Below are 21,201 nucleotides of genomic sequence, written 5' to 3' on the forward strand. Positions count from 1 at the left end.
CACTTGCTCAGTAATTGATTTGTCTATATTACAAAGTAAGAGAGACGTTAAGAATTCAGTTGGGTGACCAGGATAAAATTGTAAAATAGGGTTTAGAAGATCATTTCTAGCCCCTAGATAAAATCTACAAAACAGTAAAACATGAGATACAGTTTCCACTTCACTATTGTTGCAGGGGCAGCATCTGTTGAGCACTGGAATTTTATTAAATCTGCCTTCCAAAAGTTTGGAGGGAAGGACATTAAGTCTGGCTAATGAAAATGCTCTCCTGTATTTGGGAATAGTCAACCAGCTTATTTTTTTTTATTTATTTTCATATTGAATAATTGTTGAGTAAGTCAACCAGCTTAGATAAGGCATCCCATCTTTACAAAAGGAGGCAGGTAGTCCTAGGGACAGGGGGGAACATGGGCCCTGTGCAGCACTCTGAAGGACTTGCATATCTATTTCAAGCAGCCTCTGTTTCACTACTGATTTGGCACTAGCTAAATCCCTTGATAGTAGCATTTGGGGGGAAAGGCCTACTGACTTGATTTTGCTAGTCATGGCCTTTGACCAAGGGGATTCAAAGTGGTCTAGCATAATCTTAGATACTAGAGAATTAGATGGAGGTGCCAACTTAGAGCGAAGCCAAAAATGGATAACATGAATCCAGGCCAGGCAATTAACAGAATTCAGACCAACTTCTAGTTTTAGAGCAGCTCCAGAAACACACTTGGGAACACCAAATCACATTCTAAGAAAATGCCATTTACCTGGCAGCAGAGCCAGGTAAATGGGGAACGAGGGAGGGGGCCTTACCTGGCGCCACCGCAGTCTGTGTGGCGATGGCAGCAGGGCTAAGTAAGGGGGGGAGGGGGCTTACCTGACTCCGTCGCAGTCCAGGCGGTGGCTTCAACTGAGGCCCAGGCCTCCTGCTTCCAGCTTGAGGCCTGGGCCTTAGTTGAAGCCACTGGCCAGACCGCGATGGAGTCAGGTAAGCCCCCAGTTGAAGCTGCCGCAGTTGAAGCAGCCGCCCGGACATGACGGAGCCAGGTAAGTGGGGGGGAGGGGGCCCCAGGCCCACATATAGTTTATATAAGTATGTTTATTGTTGTTGTTGCATGCAATCTTGATCTGCATCGTATTGTTACACTCAGAGTGGACAGAGACTTTGGAGAAGGGGCCACAGATTTTGGAGAGGAAAACATTCCATGACAAAGGATGAGAAATGTACTAGGAGCACATCAAAATTCATCTTGTATTCCTAAATTCCTTCTCTCTGCAGCAAGGTTGACACTGTTGTTAGTGCAGCTCCAGTTGAGGTGTCCGATGCCACCATCTGCCCAATTTGTGTGATCGATTCCAGTTATTGCGTCCTGATCATGTGGACAAGGTCCTTGCAGCAATGTGACCAACCACTTGCCCTCTCGATCCCTGAACCTCCTGGCTTATTAAAGCAAGCCAAGGGCGTTTGACTGGGTGGGTCCAAGAGGTGATAAATGCTTCCCTCCGGGAAGGAATGGTCCCTGCTGTCCTTAAGGAGGAAGTAGTGCGACCACTCCTGAAGAAGCCCACCCTGGACCCGATGGGATTAGACAATTACCGCCCAGTTGCAAACACGCCTTTTTTTAGGGAAGGTACTTGAGAGGGTTGTGGCGGAGCAACTGCAGGCACTCTTGGAGTGTACTAATTATCTGGACCCATTCCAGTCTGGGTTCCAATCTGGTTATGGGACTGAATCAGCCTTGGTCGCCCTGATGGATGACCTTTATCGAGAGAGGGACGGGGGAATGCAACCCTGTTAATCCTGCTCGATCGCTTATCGGCTTTTGACACCATGGTATCCTCCTGGATTGACTCCGTGGGATGGGTGTTGGAGGCACTGTGCTACAGTGGTTCCCATCCTACCTACAGGGTCGTTTTCAGAGAGTAGCATTGGGTGACCACTCCTGGGCCTCTTGGCAATGGAGCTGTGGGGTGCTTCAGAACACCTTCTTGTCCCCAATGTTATTTAACATCTATACGAAGCCCTTGAGAGCGGTCATTAGGGGATTTGGAGCTAAATGCCATCAATATGCGGATGTCATACAGATCTATCTCCCTGTGACAACTAAATCAGGTGCGGCTGTGCAGGTCCTGGACCAGTGCCTAGACTCAGTGATGGGCTGGAGCAGGGCCAGTAAAATGAAACTGAATCCTGGCAAGGCAGAAGCCCTGTGGGTGAGTGGTTCCCAGATCTGGGAGATAGGCTCCTTGCCTGTTCTGGATGGGGTTGCACCCCCTCTGAAAGACCAGGTTCGTAGTTTGGGGTACTCTTAACCATGGCGGCTCAAAGTGCCTTTTACCAGCTTTGTTTGGTTCACCAACTGTGGCCTCTTTTGGACAGGGATTGCTTGGCCATGGTGGTACAGGCATTGGTAACCTCCAGATTGGATTACTGCAATGCGCTCTATGTGGGGCTGCCCTTAAAGCTGCTCCAGAAGCAGGAGCTAGTGCAGAATGCTGCAGCTCGGCTGTTGTCTGGAGCTGCCCCTTTCCAGCATGTAACTCCTCTGCTGAGGGAACTGCACTGGCTGCCTATTCGCTACCGGGCCAGGTTTAAGGTTCTTGCACTTGTGTACAAAGCCCTAAATGACTTGGGACCAGGATACCTGAGAGACCGCCTTCTCCACTACCAACCTGCTTGGTTACTGAGGTCAACTGAGGGCATGCTCCTCGTGGTTCCACATAGACCCATCCACCGATTGGAGTCCACCAGGGGAAGAGCCTTCAATGTGGTGGCCCCCTCCTATGGAATTCCCTGCCTCTGGAGGTCAGGCAGGCGCCAAGTTTGTACTCCTTTCGGCGCCTCCTGAAAACGTCATTATTCCAGGATGTTGGAGTCCTGAATTAGGACTGGTTTTTTGTGATTTCCATATCTTTGTACAAGCCTGCAAAACCTGGAAGAAACTGAAGACTCAGCATCAGTCAATCAGCTTAAAGGTCAAGTTTGCAGGTGGACTTTATTGAATTATTGGGATGATGCAAAAGTCTAATTGTCTTGCCATTGCCAATTAGTGGTTTCATCATTTGTTCAGGGAAGTGTATATAAAGAGAGTTTTGGAGCTTTGTAACCAGATTAAAATATTCCCTCTCTGCTGATGTGAGCCCTGCTGTAATGTGTATGACCAAGTGTGTGAGTATGTTGGTGTAAATTTGTATTGCCATAAACTGTGTTATATTCTATCAGTAAAATACTTTATTTTTGTACCAAACAAAATAGACTCTGTCTTGAAGTTAATTTGGTCTTTGCTGACTTTCATAGTTAAGAACCGCTGCAACTCTGCTAGTTCACTGGTATAGTGAACAAAAGGGTTTATAAATAATATAACCCTCAAGAGGTTATGGCCCAGTAACAGTCTGGACATAATTCTAGTTCTTAACAGAGAAACAGTAGGACCTGATAAGACAGAGAAGCCGTGCGTTGACTAATTGCCCTGGAGCGTTGCTTTTTCTAAAGAACGTTGGGATTTAGACAAAGGAAGAGGCTTTTTTGTAAAGCTTTTTGTCTTGCAAAGTCACACGGTGTCTGATAGAAGGCTATTTTTGAATTTGAAAAGGGATTCTGAGGTTGTTAAGCCGGTCAGTTCCCAAAAAGGAAATTCAAATAACACAAGGGTTGAAAAAACAACCAATTAGCAGTTATGGCACTTCAAATAGGAATGAATACACAAATGGAACAACTCACAGACACAAATTATATTACTTGGTCATTTAAGATTGAAATGAGTTTAAGGAACCAAGGGCTGTGGGAAGTGGTTACAGACCCACCCGGTGAAGATTTAAGTGCAGCTGATTTGAGAGAGTGGAATCGAAATGCAGAGAAAGCTAAAACCCACATAATCCTCTGTATGAGGAATGATCAGCTATTCTATGTTAATAGAGAGGATGCTGTTCATGTGATCTGGACAAAATTGCGTGAAGTATATGTAAGAGATACAGCAGGTTCTCGAATAAATTTAACACGCAGACGATGCTAAAAGAGTCTGGAGATATTGGCAAACATTTGCAGGAGCTGAGAGAAATATTCCAAAGTTTAGCATCGGCTGGCTTGACTCTTTCAGAGGAAATGAAGTCTTATATTATTTTGTCTAGCTTACCAACGTCTTGAGACGTGTTGGTGACTACCCTAGAGGGAGTGACCGTCCGTGATTTAACCCTGAATTATGTGTGCGGAAAATTATTAGAAGAACAACAGAAAAGACATTCCAAGAGAGAAGCCGTGAGCTCAAACGGCAAGGCAGACTCATTTCAACAATTGTCTGGTTCTGAAGGGGTTAAGACCGGGACTGTGAAAAAGGAGGAGACTGAGTCTGCTTATTCAGTTTCTAAAAAGCACAAGCCACAAAAAACAATTGTTTGCTGGAAATGTGGCAAAATTGGACATAAGAAAATTGACTGTAGAGTGAGATTACAACCTGAGAAAGTTTCTGAGCATCGCTGGAAAAATGCTTCTTGTTCAAAGAAGTCAGCACAGCTCGTTACAGCCGGAGTGAGCAAGATGTCGAAGGAGGAAGGAAACGGAAGCTCAGCTATTTGGCTGATAGACTCAGCTTGTAATTCCGTTATTTCTACTAGAAAGGAAAGCTTCCTGGACTTCAGAGTCACGTCTAACAGATTTATTTTCCTTGCTGACGGCTCAAAGCAGGAAGTGAAGGGAGAAGGAATTTGCCATATTCCTGTCCTTAACGAAAGCTTTGCTAATGCTATTTTTGTTCCCAACTTAAGTCATTCTCTTTTAGGTGTGTCAAATCTAATGGAGAAAAAGTTCTCTGTCTCCTTTGAGGAGGGGAAATGTTTTATTTCCAGGCATGGAGAACTGAAGGGGACTGCCAGTTTAAAAAACGGTTTGTTTTTCCTGGACAGGAGCCAAGGTGGAGAGGAAGATATTTCTTCAAGAGACAATCCAGTAGTTTTACTAGATTTAGATTTTTTTAGTAGACCTGTAGCAACTCAGACCGAGCCAGAAGACAGAGAGCAACAGGAGGAGGAGGAGGAGGAGGAGGAGGTGCAGATCCCCCGCAGGTCTCAAAGACAAAACAAAGGCGTGCATCCCCATAGGCTTGGAACACATGCTTGTAATATGAGCTGTGAGCTTAATTCTTAGTCTTCGAGTCAACGAGGTTTTTGGAGAAGAAGTTTTTGCCTCCGGGACAGAAGTCTTTAACTTGCCACTGAGGAGAAGTTTTTAAAAGCAAGCCGCTTGTAAACAGAGTTTCTTAGAAACTAGTCGCCAAGGAATTTAGTCAGGATAGGGAGGGACTTTAACGTCATTTTCTCTACTGTGAAATCATATGCTTTACTCTTTGTGCTTATTCTATGTAGTAAAACAAATTCAGCCTGGAGTGTCTAAGGGAATCTTAAGGTATCTCGAGCCTTGGAGCACTGGAGAAATTTTTCTGCAGAGGTCAGATGAGAATTTTTGTGCTATTTTGATTCAAATTGGCATTGGCTGTGCAAATGATAGAAAAGCAACGTTGGAATGTTGATGTTTGGAAGTAAGCCAAAATCATGGAAGTTCCAAGAAGCAAGAGTTGTGTGGCGAATTACAAAAAGGCTAAGTATGGTGCTGGTGAGTGGTAAAGTTACTTGACTGATCCAGCAATAAAGGACTTTAAGGTCCCAGTGGTGAAGCCAGTGACTGTTAAAGTTTAAAACACATAGTCTACTGTGAGTCCCAGAATAATTTGGCAGACGTCTTTACAAAACCGTTAGGAGCCATCAAACATTGGGAGATTTGTGAAACGTTAGGTTTCAGGCAGGGCTAAAAATGTGATTAACTGTACAAATGTTGTAACGTGGTGAAATAGTGGAAAACCCAAAAAGAAGGGGTGTTGGAGTCCTGAATTAGGACTGGTTTTTTGTGATTTCCATATCTTTGTACAAGCCTGCAAAACCTGGAAGAAACTGAAGACTCAGCATCAGTCAATCAGCTTAAAGGTCAAGTTTGCAGGTGGACTTTATTGAATTATTGGGATGATGCAAAAGTCTAATTGTCTTGCCATTGCCAATTAGTGGTTTCATCATTTGTTCAGGGAAGTGTATATAAAGAGAGTTTTGGAGCTTTGTAACCAGATTAAAATATTCCCTCTCTGCTGATGTGAGCCCTGCTGTAATGTGTATGACCAAGTGTGTGAGTATGTTGGTGTAAATTTGTATTGCCATAAACTGTGTTATATTCTATCAGTAAAATACTTTATTTTTGTACCAAACAAAATAGACTCTGTCTTGAAGTTAATTTGGTCTTTGCTGACTTTCATAGTTAAGAACCGCTGCAACTCTGCTAGTTCACTGGTATAGTGAACAAAAGGGTTTATAAATAATATAACCCTCAAGACAGGAAGCCTTTCCTTAATGACCAGCCATGGTTCACTGTGCATTTTGCTTCTTTTTAAAATCTATTTTAAAGTTTTGTTCTGTTTTTATTTTTATTTTCTCTTGTATGCCACTCCAAAATTTTGAATGGGGAGCAGTATATAAATATTGTAAATAAAATAAATAAATAAATAAATAAGCTCTCTCTTTCAAAAAAATCTTCAAAGCTGAGGCAGGATCTACACTACTGCTTAATAACAGCTTATACTGATATTGACAACTGTTTGGGTCAGTGACACGTTCCATATCCTGCTTGGTGTAGATTCCTATCAACATAGACACAATTTATACAGGAATGTAAAGGAATGTATTCCTGAACTGCTAACTTTTCAGGTTATGGAATGAGATGGGTGAGAAATTTAGTTCGCTAAGGACTGGAGATGTGGAAGAAATTGCTTGGCTCAGTCCCCTGAACTCCGTTCTGCTTTCTGCTGCCAGGCATATCTCGACCGGAACTGAGTTGGGCTCGTCTGTGGAATTCCATTGTTTTTTTGTTTTTTTTTCAGCAGCAGGATTTTGTACATTTTTCTGTCGTGAGATCCACATTTTGTACAAATCATTTTTCATGTCTGAGGAAGGGGATCGAACTGATTTTCCCCTTTTGTTTTTTAAACGGATGTCCATCTGGCCCAAGGTTTGCTATATTGCAAACGTGGGTTGGGCACTGAATGCTATCTAGCCTGTAGTACAGTCAAGTACAGAACAAAAGTACGTATTAACTAAAAGTATGGATAGAATGTGTGTATTTGAAAAAAGTTGGCACAGTATTTCAGCAATGGGAAATATCTAGAAAAGCTGTACTTAAAAAAACAAGGACAAAAATGCAGGAAAACGTTTATGGATTTTCATTTGGATTTATGTTTTCAGAAATCACAAGTGTGTGTCGAAAATGAATGGAATGGTCATCACTGTGAATATGTGGCAATCATGGTGAGATGGACAGATCAGGGGATCCCTAAAAGGAGGGTTGTTCCTCAAATGAAGGGGTAGTGTAGCACTGCAGTAGATGAATGATTTCTATAAATGCTCTAAAAAATGTACTATACGTTTACAACTGCTCCGTGAGCTTGGAAATTCAAGAGGCCCATGATCAACATACATGGATATACTATGGAACCCATCCTTCACATGATGCCATGTCACTGGCACACCATTGTCCTCCAGGCGTTTCTTATACAACAGTCCATCATCCCTGAGAACGTCATATTCGCAGGTTAAAATGAATGTATCAGGGAGCTGGCAGATGACAGTATCTTCTGCTAAAAGTGGGGAAAACATGGGTTCAAAGGCTTGCTTGCCTTTTTCATAAAGTTCTTTTGAAAATGGAGCAAGCACTGGTGGCACATAACCCCTGACCTTAAATTCTTCTGGAATGATATCTGCACTAACCCACTTTCTGTACTTCACCCTCAACTCCTCCGGAACATGGGCACTTAACATAATTTCATCCACTTTGACATTTCTCCCAATGAGATACAACAAGCCTAATTGGACTATTCGTTTCTTGAATGAGATGGGAACTGAATGGTTTTGCTGATAAGAAGGCAAATTGAAGTCCACTGCTTGAAGGAATGGGTAGATAAGGACCTGGGCTCGGACCCTTGGGAGATCCTTCCTTGTCGCCAGTTCTTGACAAACTGCAGCAGCAAAGGTGCCTCCGCTACTGTCCCCACCAACGATGATGCGGTTGGGGTCCACTCCATATCGCTCAGCGTTCTTCAAGAGGTGTATAGTAGCAGTGAGACAGTCCAGAACTGGCACTGGGTATGGATGCTCCGGAGCATACCGAAATCTAAAACAAAGGCAAGATATTGTCAGCATTTAGTGTTGCAGTTTCTGAGGCTATAGCGAATTTATATATCACTTCATTATTATGCTTCTGTACCAGGTGCTGTGTAACTCCATTTCAACACAATATCTGGAATTTAATCATGTGTTGTTGTTGTTGTTGTTGTTTTGAAGGACACTCACAATAGATTGAAATTCACTGAGTGCTGGCTGAGGAAGCCATACTGGCCAGGCATTACTGGAGGAGAGGGCACATCTACCAGGGGTCACGACTCAGGATACTCATCACTATTTCTTGGATACAGATGAAGGGGACCACTTACCTAACACACACAACCACAGAACCACTCCTTCTGGCAATGTAGTTGCACAACCTTCCATAACCTCCTGGAAAAGAAATACAAGAAATATATTTGAAGGGAGTTCATATATATATATATATATATATATATATATATATATATATATCCAGATTACATACCATATTAAAAATTAGGGCTGTGCTCTGCTTCGCTTTCGTTCGTAGAAGTGATAGAGGAGCGGCCTGATTCACGTCCGACAAACGCGGAGACGAATCGGGTTGGGGGGCTGTGGATCGAGGTAAAGTGGTTCGCCTCGATCTGGAGCTCTAGACACAGGTAAGTGGGGGGAGGGGGACTCACCTGACACCACCGCTGCCACTGCATTCCATGCAGTGATGATGATGGAGCCAGGTAAGGGGGCAGTGGGGAGGAGGGCTTACCTGTGTCCGTCGTGGGCTTCAATTGTGGCCCCGGCTTCAAGCCGGAAGAGGCTTGAAGCAGCAGAAAGCAGAACAGAGTTCAGGGGACTGAGCCAAGCAATTTCTTCCACATCTCCAGTCCTTAGCGAACTAAATTTCTCACCCATCTCATCCCATAACCTGAAAAGTTAGCAGTTCAGGAATACATTCCTTTACATTCCTGTATAAATTGTGTCTATTTTGATACGGATCTACACCAAGTAGGATATGGAACGTGTCACTGACCCAAACAGTTGTCAATATCAGTATAAGCTATTATTAAGCAGTAGTGTAGATCCTGCCTCAGCTTTGAAGATTTTTTTGACAGAGAGAGGTTATTTATTTATTTATTTATTTATTTTATTTACAATATTTATATTAGGGGTGTGCTCCGCTTCCCTTCCAGATCCACGATTTGCGGATCAGGCTGCTTCGCTCCACCCCCGCTCCGTCTATGTATGCTCCGCTCCGCTGCGGAGCTCGGGATCCGGATCGGAGCTCCGTTTCCCCCCCCCCATAGGCTTGCATTAAGTTAAAAAAGTATGCAACTTTTTTTCTGTGAAAGTTAGAAACCTCAAGTTTGGCACCATGACACCTCATGGAGGTATACACACACACACCAAGACTCAAGGCAGTCCCATCATCCCCTGATTGTTGGGGAATTTATGAAAATTGGGCACCCCATTCACACCTCTTTCGATAGCTCCATCAATTTGCACGTTAGAAACCTCAAACTCACCACCATGACAGCTTATCCAGGGATACACACGCACACCAAGACTCAAGACAGTCCCATTATCCCCTGATTTGGGGGGAATTTATGAAAATCGGGCACCCCATTCATACCCCCTTTCGATAGCTCTGTCAATTTGCACGTTAGAAACCTCAAAATCACCACCATGACAGCTTTTCCAAAGAAACACATGCATGCCAAGATTCAAGGCAGTCCCATCATCCCATGATTTTTGGGGAATTTATGAAAATCGGGCACCCCATTCACACCCCTTTCGATAGGTCCGTCAATTTGCATGTTAGAAACCTCAAACTCGCCACCATGATAGCTTATCCAGGGATACACATGCATGCCCAGACTCAAGGCAGTCGCATCAGCCCCTGATTTTTGGGGATTTATGAAAATCGGGCACCCCATTTGCAGACGAGGACTGTTCTCTGACATTTGGACAGATAAAAAAAAGGGAAGTGGGCACACTCACAGATGCCATCTAGACCCACAATCATGCCAAGGTACAAGGCAATCCCATCATCCCCTGATTTTTGGCAGAGCTTAAACCTGCAGAAAGCTCAATGGGGCCATTTCAAAGGAAATCCCAAGATGCCATGAATTGGGGAGTAGAGATCATCAACCTAATATGAATCTTCTTCCACACTTGAAAAATGGATTAGGAACTTCCAAAACTCCAAGTGAGCACAGGAAGGACTTCTCCCCTGAGTCAAAGCCAGACACAAACCATCCCTGCGAGGCGGGCAAGGGAGGAGGGAGGGAAGGCAGCCAGGCAGCAGACATTTCTGGGAGCATAAGGAAGTGAGCCAAGGATAAGCCAGTAATGCATATAAAATGGAATAAATACATAAATAAATAAACGAAGGAGGGGTGGAATTAAAAGCAGCAGTGTTGCTGAATAAACAACAAGAAGAAGGGGGACTCACCTGACACCACCGCTGCCACTGCATTCCATGGAGTGATGATGATGGAGCCAGGTAAGGGGGCAGTGGGGAGGAGGGCTTACCTGTGTCCGTCGTGGGCTTCAATTGTGGCCCCGGCATCAAGCCAGAAGAGGCCACAGACTTCTCTTCCAGCTTGAAACTGGGGCCTCAACTGAAGCCCGTGATGGACACAGGTAAGGGGGCAGGGGGAATTTGGCTTACCTGGCTCCACCACCACTGCCGCTGTCCATGTGTCAACAGCAGCAGAGCCAAGTAAGGGGGCAGGGGGGAGGGGGCTTACCAGACTCCATTGTGGGCTTCAACTGAGGGCCAGGCCTCAAAGAGGAAGCAGGCCTGGTTCCGCTTTGAGGCCTGGCCCTCAGTTGAAGCCTGTGACAGACCACGAGGGAGCCAGATAAGGGGGTGGGAGGATTTTCGCTTACCTGGCTCTGCTGCTGCCACCTCAATCTGCATGGCGACAGCTGTGGAGCCAGGAAACAGGGCAGGGGTGAGGGGGACTTACCTGTGTTCATTGCAGGCCTCAATTGAAGCCCATAAAGGACTGAGATGGACATGGTAAGGGGGCAGGGGGGAGGGGGCTTATTTGCCCCCCAGTTTGCCCCCCTTACCTACTTACCTGCCTCTGCTGTCCACCGCAGAGGCAAGTAAGTGGGGAAAGGGGGCAAAATCTCAATCCACCTCTCCGGATCTCACTCTGTGAAGCAGAGCGGGGGATGGGCGGATCGACCCAAAGTGGTTCGGGCCTGATCCGGAAGTTCCAGATCGGGCCACTTAGCGGTTTGTGGGGTCCATGCACAGCCCTCTTAAAAATCACATTTAATTTCACTGGAAATTCCATTTATTTATTTATTTATTTATTGCATTTTTATACTGCCCAATAGCTGAAGCTCTCTGGGCGGTTCACAAAAATTAAAACCATAATATAAAACAACCAACAGGTTAAAAACACAATACAAAATACAGTATAGAAAGCACAAAAAGCAGCAGAAGCAAAACTCCAAGAGCTCACTGCTTTTGCTGTTATTAGCAAACTGTGATTAGCGCAAATTCATGGTTAGGAATACTTAGAGAAATTGTGATTTGCGCAAAATCGCAGCCAAAAATAGCACAGTTTTTGTAAACATGTAGAGGTAAAGGTCCACTTTGTGAAAATTGCAATGTTTATGGCTGTGATTTTGCATTAATCACAATTTCCATAAATATTCCCCATTGCAAATTTGCACAAATTGGGATTTGCACACACACAAAAAGCAGGAAACTACGAGCTTGCCCCAATCAACGCACGCCAAGTCATGCCCACTCTGGGATTCATGAACTGGCATCTCAGGAGTCGAGCTTGTGAAAATTTGCTGAGTTCCATCCCCAAACCAGGTTCTTCTGACATCCCAAGTTAAAGATTATTCATTAGCAATGAAGCTGGAATTTTCAAGAGATCACTGAAACAGTACAACAGGATGTCTCTTTTAACTCCATCTTCTGTTAACCAGACCAAACTTACTTATGTTGCCAAACACGCCAACTCCTCCATAAAAGTAGATCATTGCTCGTCTCTTATCGGTAGTTGGTGTTCTGGGCCAATACACCCTCACTGGCACTTCATCAAACACCAGATCCTTGATGATCGTCTTTGAGGATATCACTGGTAGTGCTAAAACCGTAACAAACCTGATAGCTTTATGTTTAGGGCAAATGCCAAGCTTCTCCAGAAACTGTGCCTGTTTAAAACAGGAGATAAGAAAATAAATCAGAATTCGGTGCATTAAGTATCTACATCTTGACAGTGGCAGCCTTAGACAGTGTTGCACTTAGTGTGACCAAGTGTCCAGTTCCGAGAGGGGGTGGGATATTTTATTTTTTTATTATAATGGCCTCCATAAAGTGCACAGACCGTCCATGCCAGTATCAGATATCTTTCCACCTATGCTAATGGTGTAGCCGATGTGCAGACAAGCCCTTTGGAGTGCTCTCTTGAGAGCAGATGAAGTGCAGGTGTACCAGTTTCATGATTTTGAGAAGCAACCTGTCACTTCAACACCGGTCGCCCTTTGGAGAACTTCCTAGAAATAAGCAGAACTGTGTATGAACCAGTGTCATGATTTTGAGAAGCAACCTGTCACTTCAACTCATTGACTTCCCCTGTGAGAAGAAGCTAAACTCCAGCAGTGCACTGGTCGCCCTTGGGACAGCTCTCTTAAGAGAAGCTGCTGTGCATATGAACCAGTGCCATGGCTTTGAGAAGCAACCTGACACTTTAATTCATTCACTTCGCCTATGTGTGGGAGGTAAACTCCAGCAGTGCACCGGTCGCCCTTTGGAACACTCACTTGAGAATAGATGAAGTGCATATGAACCAGTATCATGGGTTTGAGAAGCAACCTGTCACTTCAATTCATGCAACCCATTGCCTTCACCTGCGCTTTGGCAGTGGGCTGCGTCACTTGTATCCCTCCCAGCAGGAGCACAGGCCAGGGGTATTTTGGGCACAGGCTCTGTCTGCAAGCCATGGTTGGGCAGAGACCTGTCCCAGCCACTGGGAACAGGAGGAAAACTCCAGCAGTCCACTGGTTGCCCTTTGGAAGGTTCTGGCTGAGGATTGGTTTTTCCATGTCATCTATGGCATACTTGTGCAAGGTACTAGCTCCTTTGTGCCCACCGGCCCATGCCTGCCCGCCCGCCTGCCTTCCTGGCTGCCTGCCCATGCCCGCCTGCTTGGGAGCCGTCCTTGTGAGGTAGCTGGCTCTGCTGGGATTGACACCCCTTCCTGCCTTCTTGCGTGCCTTCCCCCCGGGGTGCTGCTGTGGTGGGGCATCTGCCGGGACTGACTCCCCCATACTAGATCTATGGCATATCTCTGCCTGGCCCTCTGCCCGCCTGTCCTCCTCCTCTGTGACCGCCTTGCAGGGATGGTTTGCAATGCATGACTTACTGCTGGTTTAGAAAGAAACCATCCTTGCCGCACTTCTTTGAGCCCCCAGAAATGTCTGCTGCCTGCCTGCCTTCCCTCCCTCTTCCCCTGCCCGCCTCGCAGGGATGGGGTGTGTTTGTCTTGCTTTGACTCAGGGGATAAGTCCTTCCTGCGCTCACTTAGACTTTTTGAAGTTCCAAATCAATTTTTCAAGTGTGGAAGAAGATTCACATAGGTTTATCTATTCCCCAATTCATGGCATGTTGGGATTTCCTTTGAAATGGCCCCAATGAGCTGTCTGCAGCTTTAAATCCCTTAGATACTGGGGTGTCCGATTTTCAAAAATTCCCCAAAAATCAGGGGAGGCTTGGATTGGCTTGATTCTTGGCATGCATATGTATACGTCCATGAGGTGTCATAGTGCCGTATTTGAGGTTTCTAACGTGAAAATTGACGTAGTTCAAGCATGGGACTTGATTTGGGGTGAATTAAAAGGTTAAAGTCCCGCCAAAAATCAGGGGATGATGGGATTTGCTTGAAACTTGCCATGAATGTGGATCTAGATGGCATTTGTGAGGGTTCCTGCTTCCAAGTTTTTATCTGTCCAAATGTCAGAGAACAGTCCATGTCTGGAAATGGGGTGTCCGGTTTTCAAAAAATCCCCCAAAATCTGGGGAGGCTTGGATTGGCTTGAGTCTTGGCATGCATGTGTATCATGGTGCTGAGCTTGAGGTTTCTAACGTTAAAATTGACAGAGATATCGAAAGGGGTGTGAATTGGGGTTATGGGTGATGCGTTAGAAGTTAAAGCCCTGCCAAAAATCAGGGGATGATGGGATTTGCTTGAAACTTGCCATTAATGTAGATCTAAATGGCAGCTGTGAGGGTGCTTGCTTCCAAGTTTTTATCTATCGAAATGTCAGAGTAAATCCCATGTCTGAAAATGGGGTGTCCGATTTTCAAAAATTCCCCGAAAATCAGGGGATGCTTGGATTTGCTTGAGTCTTGGCATTCGTGTGTATACTTCCATGAGGTGTCATGGTGCCAAACTTGAGGTTTCTAACTTTAACAGAAAAAAGTTGTATGTTTTTTTGGATTTCAATGCAAGCCTATGGGGGGGGGGGGAAGCGGAGCTCCGATCCGGATCCAGAGCTTCGCAGCAAAGAGGAATGGACTATAGGCGGGTCATAGTGGGGTGGAGCGGACTCGATCCAGAAGTTGCAGATCTGGAAGAAAAGCAGATCGGGGGGGGGGTCCGTGCACACCCCTAATTATGAGCAAACTACCCCTAATCTCTCTGTGTTTTTGAAGTGCAAAACTCCCGTACTTCAGTTTTCTTTTTTCTGTTCTGAATCTGACACATATCCTGGGGGTCTTCCCTTTAAGAGAAGAGAAGGGGAATGTTAAACCCTGTCTTAGGCTGCCTGCAATGCACATTACCTGGGACCAATGTGTCTCAGTCTAAACTCACTGGTGATTGAGTCAAAGCAAACTGGCCTTGGGAGGTGGGCTGGGCGTATCCAGACAGCCCTTTGGATGGAGCCATGGTAATGCCTGGCCATGACGGGATCACGGCAGTAGGAGGAAGCAATCCTACCACAGACATAAGTGACCCAAGGGCTGTATTGAGTCAAAGCCAGAAGCACAACCCTGCCCTGCCAGGTGCGAGACATTGGTGCAAGACATAGACAGTGTGAGATGCTTCAGCATCCCCTTATTCAAAGAAGCTAGGGCTGGGAGGCTTGGAGGAGGATCCGTTTTGGTTCCTTCAGAGTTGTCTTACTGCTCTGTAAGCACAGCCAAATCTTCATCATCATCATCATCATCATCATCATCATCATCATCAATAAGTGTTCCTGACTCAAACCAATATGCTACAGCATCCTCTCCAACAATTTCGAGAAAGATCTTGGAATTGTTGTAGATCACAAGCTGAATATGAGCCAACAGTGCGATATGGCTGCAAGAAAGGCAAATGCTATTTTGGGCTGCATTAATAGAAGTATAGCTTCCAAATCACGTGAGGTACTGGTTCCTCTCTATTCGGCCCTGGTTAGGCCTCATCTAGAGTATTGCGTCCAGTTCTGGGCTCCACAATTCAAGAAGGACGCAGACAAGCTGGAGCGTGTTCAGAAGAGGGCAACCAGGATGATCAGAGGTCTAGAAACAAAGCCCTATGAAGAGAGTCTGAAAGAACTGGGCATGTTTAGCCTGGAGAAGAGAAGATTGAGGGGAGACATGAGAGCACTCTTCAAATACTTCAAAGGTTGTCACACAGAGGAGGGCCAGGATCTCTTCTCGATCCTCCCAGAGTGCAGGACACGGAATAACGGGCTCAAGTTAAAGGAAGCCAGATTCCGGCTGGACATCAGGAAAAACTTCCTGACTGTTAGAGCAGTGCAACAATGGAATCAGCTACCTAGGGAGGTTGTGGGCTCTCCCACACTAGAGGCATTCAAGAGGCAGCTGGACCACCATCTGTCAGGGATGCTTTAGGGCGGATTCCTGCATTGAGCAGGGGGTTGGACTCGATGGCCTTGTAGGCCCCTTCCAACTCTGCTATTCTATGATTCTATGATTCTATGATTCTTACTAGTTTTGTGCACTGCAAGCATGGCTAAACCACCATAATGTTGATGATTGATGATGATGATCATGATCATGATGATTTCCTCTGAGTAGAAGATCCACAGACAGGGCCGGCGCTACCATTAGGCCAACTGGGCAGCCGCCTAGGGCGCAGACCTCAGAGGGGCGCAGTACTGACCTTTAAGGGTCACAGTTTTATACAAATTAGCTGTTTAAATAAATAAATAAATAAATAAAAGGAAAATATAATAGTTCATTGCTAGTTCATAACCAGTTTATTAAACTTAATTCAATTTGGATCACAGACTGTGCAAGTAGCTTGCCTTGCCTAGGGCGCAAAGTAGTCTGGCACCAGCCCTGCCCACAGAGACACACAAAGAATATGTTAGGAGACACATCCCCTTTGGGTTCCTTCAGGGTTGACTTACTGCACTGAATCCAACATCATCATCAGCATCAGCATCTATAAAAAGAGCCCGCCTAACTCAAATAAAAGGGAAAAGCACTCCAAAATCAGGAGGAGGGGGGAAGGGTGAGTGTTTCTGTCACTCACCTGAGGACATGAGGGTGGGGTACCCCAGTAGGGGCAAGTTGATGTTAAGAAAGACCAGCTGCTCCACCAACTCAGCATCCAAGCAAGAGCGGTGGGGTGTCACCATGTCACCCACCATAAAGAACACCCTCTCACTTGGGCAGCTGAATCGATTGCTGGCCACCCGAGCCAGGTCCAGCCAAGCCTGGCTTTGAGATGATTGATAGGCCATGAGATAGATGGAGCAGTCCTCCATGGGCTTCACCAGGTAACGCTGCACAGATGTTGCAGTGTCATTCTGGTGGTCGTGTTGGGTGCCTCTCCTTCCCCCAACCACTGCCTGCACTGCCTTTGCCCCAAAACCCTGGCCTGTGCTCCTGCTGGGAGGGCTGCTGCTGCATGAAGAGGTGGCCTCCTTCTCTGCTGCTGTCTGCCCATGCCTCTTTTCCCATGCTTCCCAAACATGCCCCACCAAGATTTCCTGCCACCCCCTTGCGGAGTTCTCACAAAGTCCATCCTCCAGCTGAGGGTCACACATGGTGGCCAACATATATGCCCTCTCCTTAGATAGGGGCTCCACCCATGGTACTAGGCCATCCCTCAGCCTGGTCACCACTTCCCACACATCTGGCAGGAAACGATGCATCAATTAGAATGCTAATTGATTTAGACACGGGTTCAACTAATAGTTTAAAATGGATATGGGAACTGGACTGGGAAACAGAAATAGAGGATGCATTATGGAACTCAATGCTGGAAAAAATCCCATTTAAATCAGTATCTGTTAATATGAGGGAACAAGCTTTGAAGGTTCTTCAAAAATGTTACATGACCCTTGTTCATTTAGTACACATTCACCAGGAATTGACAAGATTGTGCTGGAGGGGTTGTGGAGGTCCTGTGTAAAAGTGGCAAAGTTTTGGACTGAAGTCTTTTGTGAAATGCAGAAGATACTTGAACAGCAGTTGGTGAGAACACCAGAGTTGGTATGTGACGTTTTACTGCATGTGGCTATGTTGTAAGGTGTAATATGAAAGTTTATTAAGGTTTGAAGAGTTTAAAGGAAGTACTCACTGGGTGTAGCCATAGAGGGGTGAGTGAGTTCTGGATGGAAGGAGAGTGCTGATTGGAAGTTTGTGTGGGGCGTCTGGATTGGCTGTGAGAAGGGGAGAAGTCGGAGGACTGTGTGATATATATGCTGCTGCTGAGGAGAGATGATAGGAGATGAGATGAGAGTATATGAGAGAGAGGTTTGGAATAGAGATAGGAAGGGTCTGCATGTTCCATCTGGCAGAACTCTCACCAAGTGCACTGAATGAAGACACCTGCTGGAAGACCCAGCTCACTTTGGGATCTCTTGGGCATTGGATCATCTCAGGCCCAGAGACAAATATCTGTGGCGTCGCTCCGGGGTGGCGGGCCGCCACTGGCGGGCTGCCCTGGCAGGGGTGTCCCCAAAAGGGGTGCGCCCCTTTGTTTTGCCCCTTCGGAATGCCACGAGGGCCAGGGCGCATCTCATTTTTGTTTTCTCCTTTTGCTCCTCTCCTCCCTATTTGTTTGTGTGTTAGGCCTGCTTCTTCTGCTCAGGGTGAGAGCCTGTGGTGGTCTGAAGTGGGTTACCCTGTGGGTGAGAGACAGAGGGGAGGAATGTATGTGAGATTCTATGTGAGAGATGCAGTCCGTATAGTGTGTGTGTGTGTGTGTGACTGTGCTAGTTGGATGTGTATGATTGATTGGTTGAATGGAGTATGTATGTAACTACCGTCTAGTTGGCTATACAGCTTCACCTTAGTGTAAGTAAGGTTATGTTGGATTAGCCAATTTATCAGATCCACCAATTTATAACCAGTTGTCAAATTGAGCTAATTAACTGTTAATTGTCGGTTAATTATGTATTCTTGTATTTTTGTTAATTTGCTATTGTGATTATAGTTGGGATATTGTAGGTGTTAATGGAAAGGAGGCGACAATAAAACTTTTGCAGGGCAGAGGGAGATATGGTGATGGAGGGTGAAGTGCCACTACAGGGGAAGGAGAGATAAATATTGAACTCCTATCTTTCCTTCCATTTGCCCTGCCACTCTGGGGAACTTGGGGAACAAACCAGGCCACCTACAGAACCTCTCCTTGCTCCAATGCAATACCAGGTTGGTTAAAAACAAAACAAATATCATCTATGATCTCCTCACAGATGAGCAGGCCAACCTGGCATGCTTCACAGAGACCTGGCTGGGAGATGACAGTGGCCTGACATGGGCCCAGGCCCTCCCAGCTGGGTACTGTGTTAGTAAGTAGGTGAGGAAAAGTGGGCAGGGGGCAGAGTAGCTGTGGTCTACAAAGACAATCTTAACCTGACCAGACGTCCTGTCAGAAAATTGAATCACATTGAGTGTGTTTACCTGAGTCTGAAGACCAGGGATAGACTGGGGATTCTGTTAGTGTACTGGCCACCCAACTGCCTATCAGACTCCCTGGCTGAGCTCACGAAACTGGTGTTGGAGTTGTTGCTTTTGGTCCTGGGCGACTTCAACATCCCATTCGGGACTGGTTTGTCAGGTGCAGCTCATGAGTTCATGTCATCCATGACAAACATGGGCCTATCCCAATTGGTCTCTGGACCCACACATTCAGCAGGTCATACCTTTGATGCTGTTCTCAGTTGTTGATGATCCTGTTGAAGCCCTGGTCAATAGATGGAATCAAGACCTAACTAGGGCTATCAACATGATTGCCCCCAAACGTCCTGTCCGACCTGCTTCCAATCAGGCACCTTGTTATTATTATTGTTATTATTATTATTTTCTGCCTTAATTTATTATAATTACTGAATGACTATTGCATGTAGGAGGGGAGGGGAGGAAATAGAGTGTTAATTTTCAAATATTTCAAAATAAAATAAAATTTGAAGGGGAAAAAGAAATAAATGTTGGGAGAACAATTTGAAGACATTCAGGAGGAGAGGTAAAGGTTTTTTTAAAAAGATTTGGAGGACATGGTGACTGCATTTAATGCAGTACGCGTGATGCCCACAGACTGGGTTGAGTTTTCTGGTTCAACATTTGCAACCACTTGGACTCAGATTTCCCAACCACCAAGAAAAATAAGCAAAGAAATACAAGTTAGAGAAGAAGCGAACTTTTGAATCACATTATTTGTGGGGATATTTTTTTTGGGGGGGGTATAGGTAACAGCGGGCATTGTAGGGTGTGTTGTTGTTTTTGAAAGAATCCTTCCATGTTGCTGCAGTTCCTTGAATAACCATGAAAGGACTTGAGGTCGCTTCCAATAAGTTTGCTGCTTTTGAGATTGCCTGGTTGTCTTTCAAAGGCAGGGAATGATGGCTCTTTCCTTGAAAGACAGTGGTAAATGTGCAGCCTGCAATCTTATTGCAATAGCAGAACCCCCACAATGCCTCCACAACTAATGGGTGGGAGATTCACAATCAAAACACTCCTACCAGACCAATGGATGGACAAATGTTATGTTCATTCCAAGCAATTATGAATCCAGCTGATCAGAAAGTTCCTCTCTCCCAGTTCCATACTTAAGGAAGTGCTTCATAGATCCTGCATGCCCAGCAAACTAATCCACAGAAAAATCTTTTTAAACTGTAAACTTACCAGTCCAAAAATGACATTTATTGACAAATTAATAAATCGTAGTTTCAAACGTTGCTTGATTCCTGGAGGAATGTGTGTCCTGGTAATATCATAATAAATTGTCCATGCAAACACCAAAGAGAGAATGGTAATGCTTGCATAAGATACCAGCATCCAAAGCATTTGACCAAATTCCATATCCATTGAAAAGAAGTATAGAAATGTACAATAGATGTAACCTCTTCTGACACCAGAAAATCTAATGTCCTACCTCTGTTGAGTATCCTTAGCAAGATAATAAATGCTTTGCCACTTCTTACCAACTGTGTAATAGTTACCTAAGTAGTTGATCCATCAGCTGAGAAACTTATTGCGTCATGGTTATTTCATTTGCAATTGCATGATGTTGACACATTGGTAGGTAATCCAGATTACAAGGAACTTTAAATAAATGAATTTATATCTCCACATCCTGGATCTGCGATAGTTAACCAGGCATATGCCTCTGAGGAGAGGGTTGGCTTTACCCAACAGTAGTATTGGAAATGAGTTATTCCATGGTTGCAGGGGTGCAGAACACCCCGCCCATAGGTTACCCCCAAAGACCCCGACCCTCCACCACCACCCCTGAAAAATACATGGCTTTCCTGAAACCATCAGTAAAATCACTACCATAAATGATGCAGTAGGAATCTCCGTTCTGGTGGTGAGTTCTGGGCTTTGTTGTGCTGCCATCAAAAACTCTGTGCCACCTCTGTGTATTACCATTGCAGACCTCAATTGAAAACCAGCTTTCCCTTTCCATTCAAACGTGGCTTTCTCCTTTCAGAATGATGCTCAAGGAACATCATCTTAGTTTTGCACAGAGAATTTCTTGTGTTGATAGTATGTGATCATTGTGGGACGGACGCAAGAAATAAGAGACGACACAAGTGCTGGAGTTAAAC

At 45.2% G+C, this 21,201-nt stretch overlaps 1 protein-coding gene across 1 annotated transcript; it reads right to left on the reverse strand.

The window, feature by feature from the left end:
* Window positions 1-7,413: 7,413 nt before the first annotated feature.
* LOC134411455 (arylacetamide deacetylase-like 4) lies at window positions 7,414-20,452 on the reverse strand. The gene is made up of 4 exons (XM_063145256.1): window positions 20,276-20,452; window positions 12,129-12,345; window positions 8,508-8,571; window positions 7,414-8,188 (listed from the first exon to the last, which is right to left on the reverse strand). Exons 1-4 carry the CDS (start codon window positions 20,450-20,452, stop codon window positions 7,414-7,416), a joined length of 1,233 nt encoding a protein of 410 aa, XP_063001326.1.
* Window positions 20,453-21,201: the final 749 nt, after the last annotated feature.

This window comes from Elgaria multicarinata, chromosome 20, assembly GCF_023053635.1.
Source record: "Elgaria multicarinata webbii isolate HBS135686 ecotype San Diego chromosome 20, rElgMul1.1.pri, whole genome shotgun sequence".
NCBI lineage: Eukaryota > Metazoa > Chordata > Lepidosauria > Squamata > Anguidae > Elgaria > Elgaria multicarinata.

What these genes read in the sequence shown, in the direction of transcription:
- LOC134411455 (XM_063145256.1), bottom strand. Translation starts at nt 20,452, where the DNA reads ATGGAATTTGGTCAAATGCTTTGGATGCTGGTATCTTATGCAAGCATT. An exon ending in TAAATGTCATTTTTGGACTG is followed by an intron (nt 12,346 to 20,275) that starts GTAAGTTTACAG and finishes TGTTTTAAACAG; the next exon opens with GCACAGTTTCTGGAGAAGCT. An exon ending in TCTGTGGTTGTGTGTGTTAG is followed by an intron (nt 8,189 to 8,507) that starts GTAAGTGGTCCC and finishes CCTTTGTTTTAG; the next exon opens with ATTTCGGTATGCTCCGGAGC.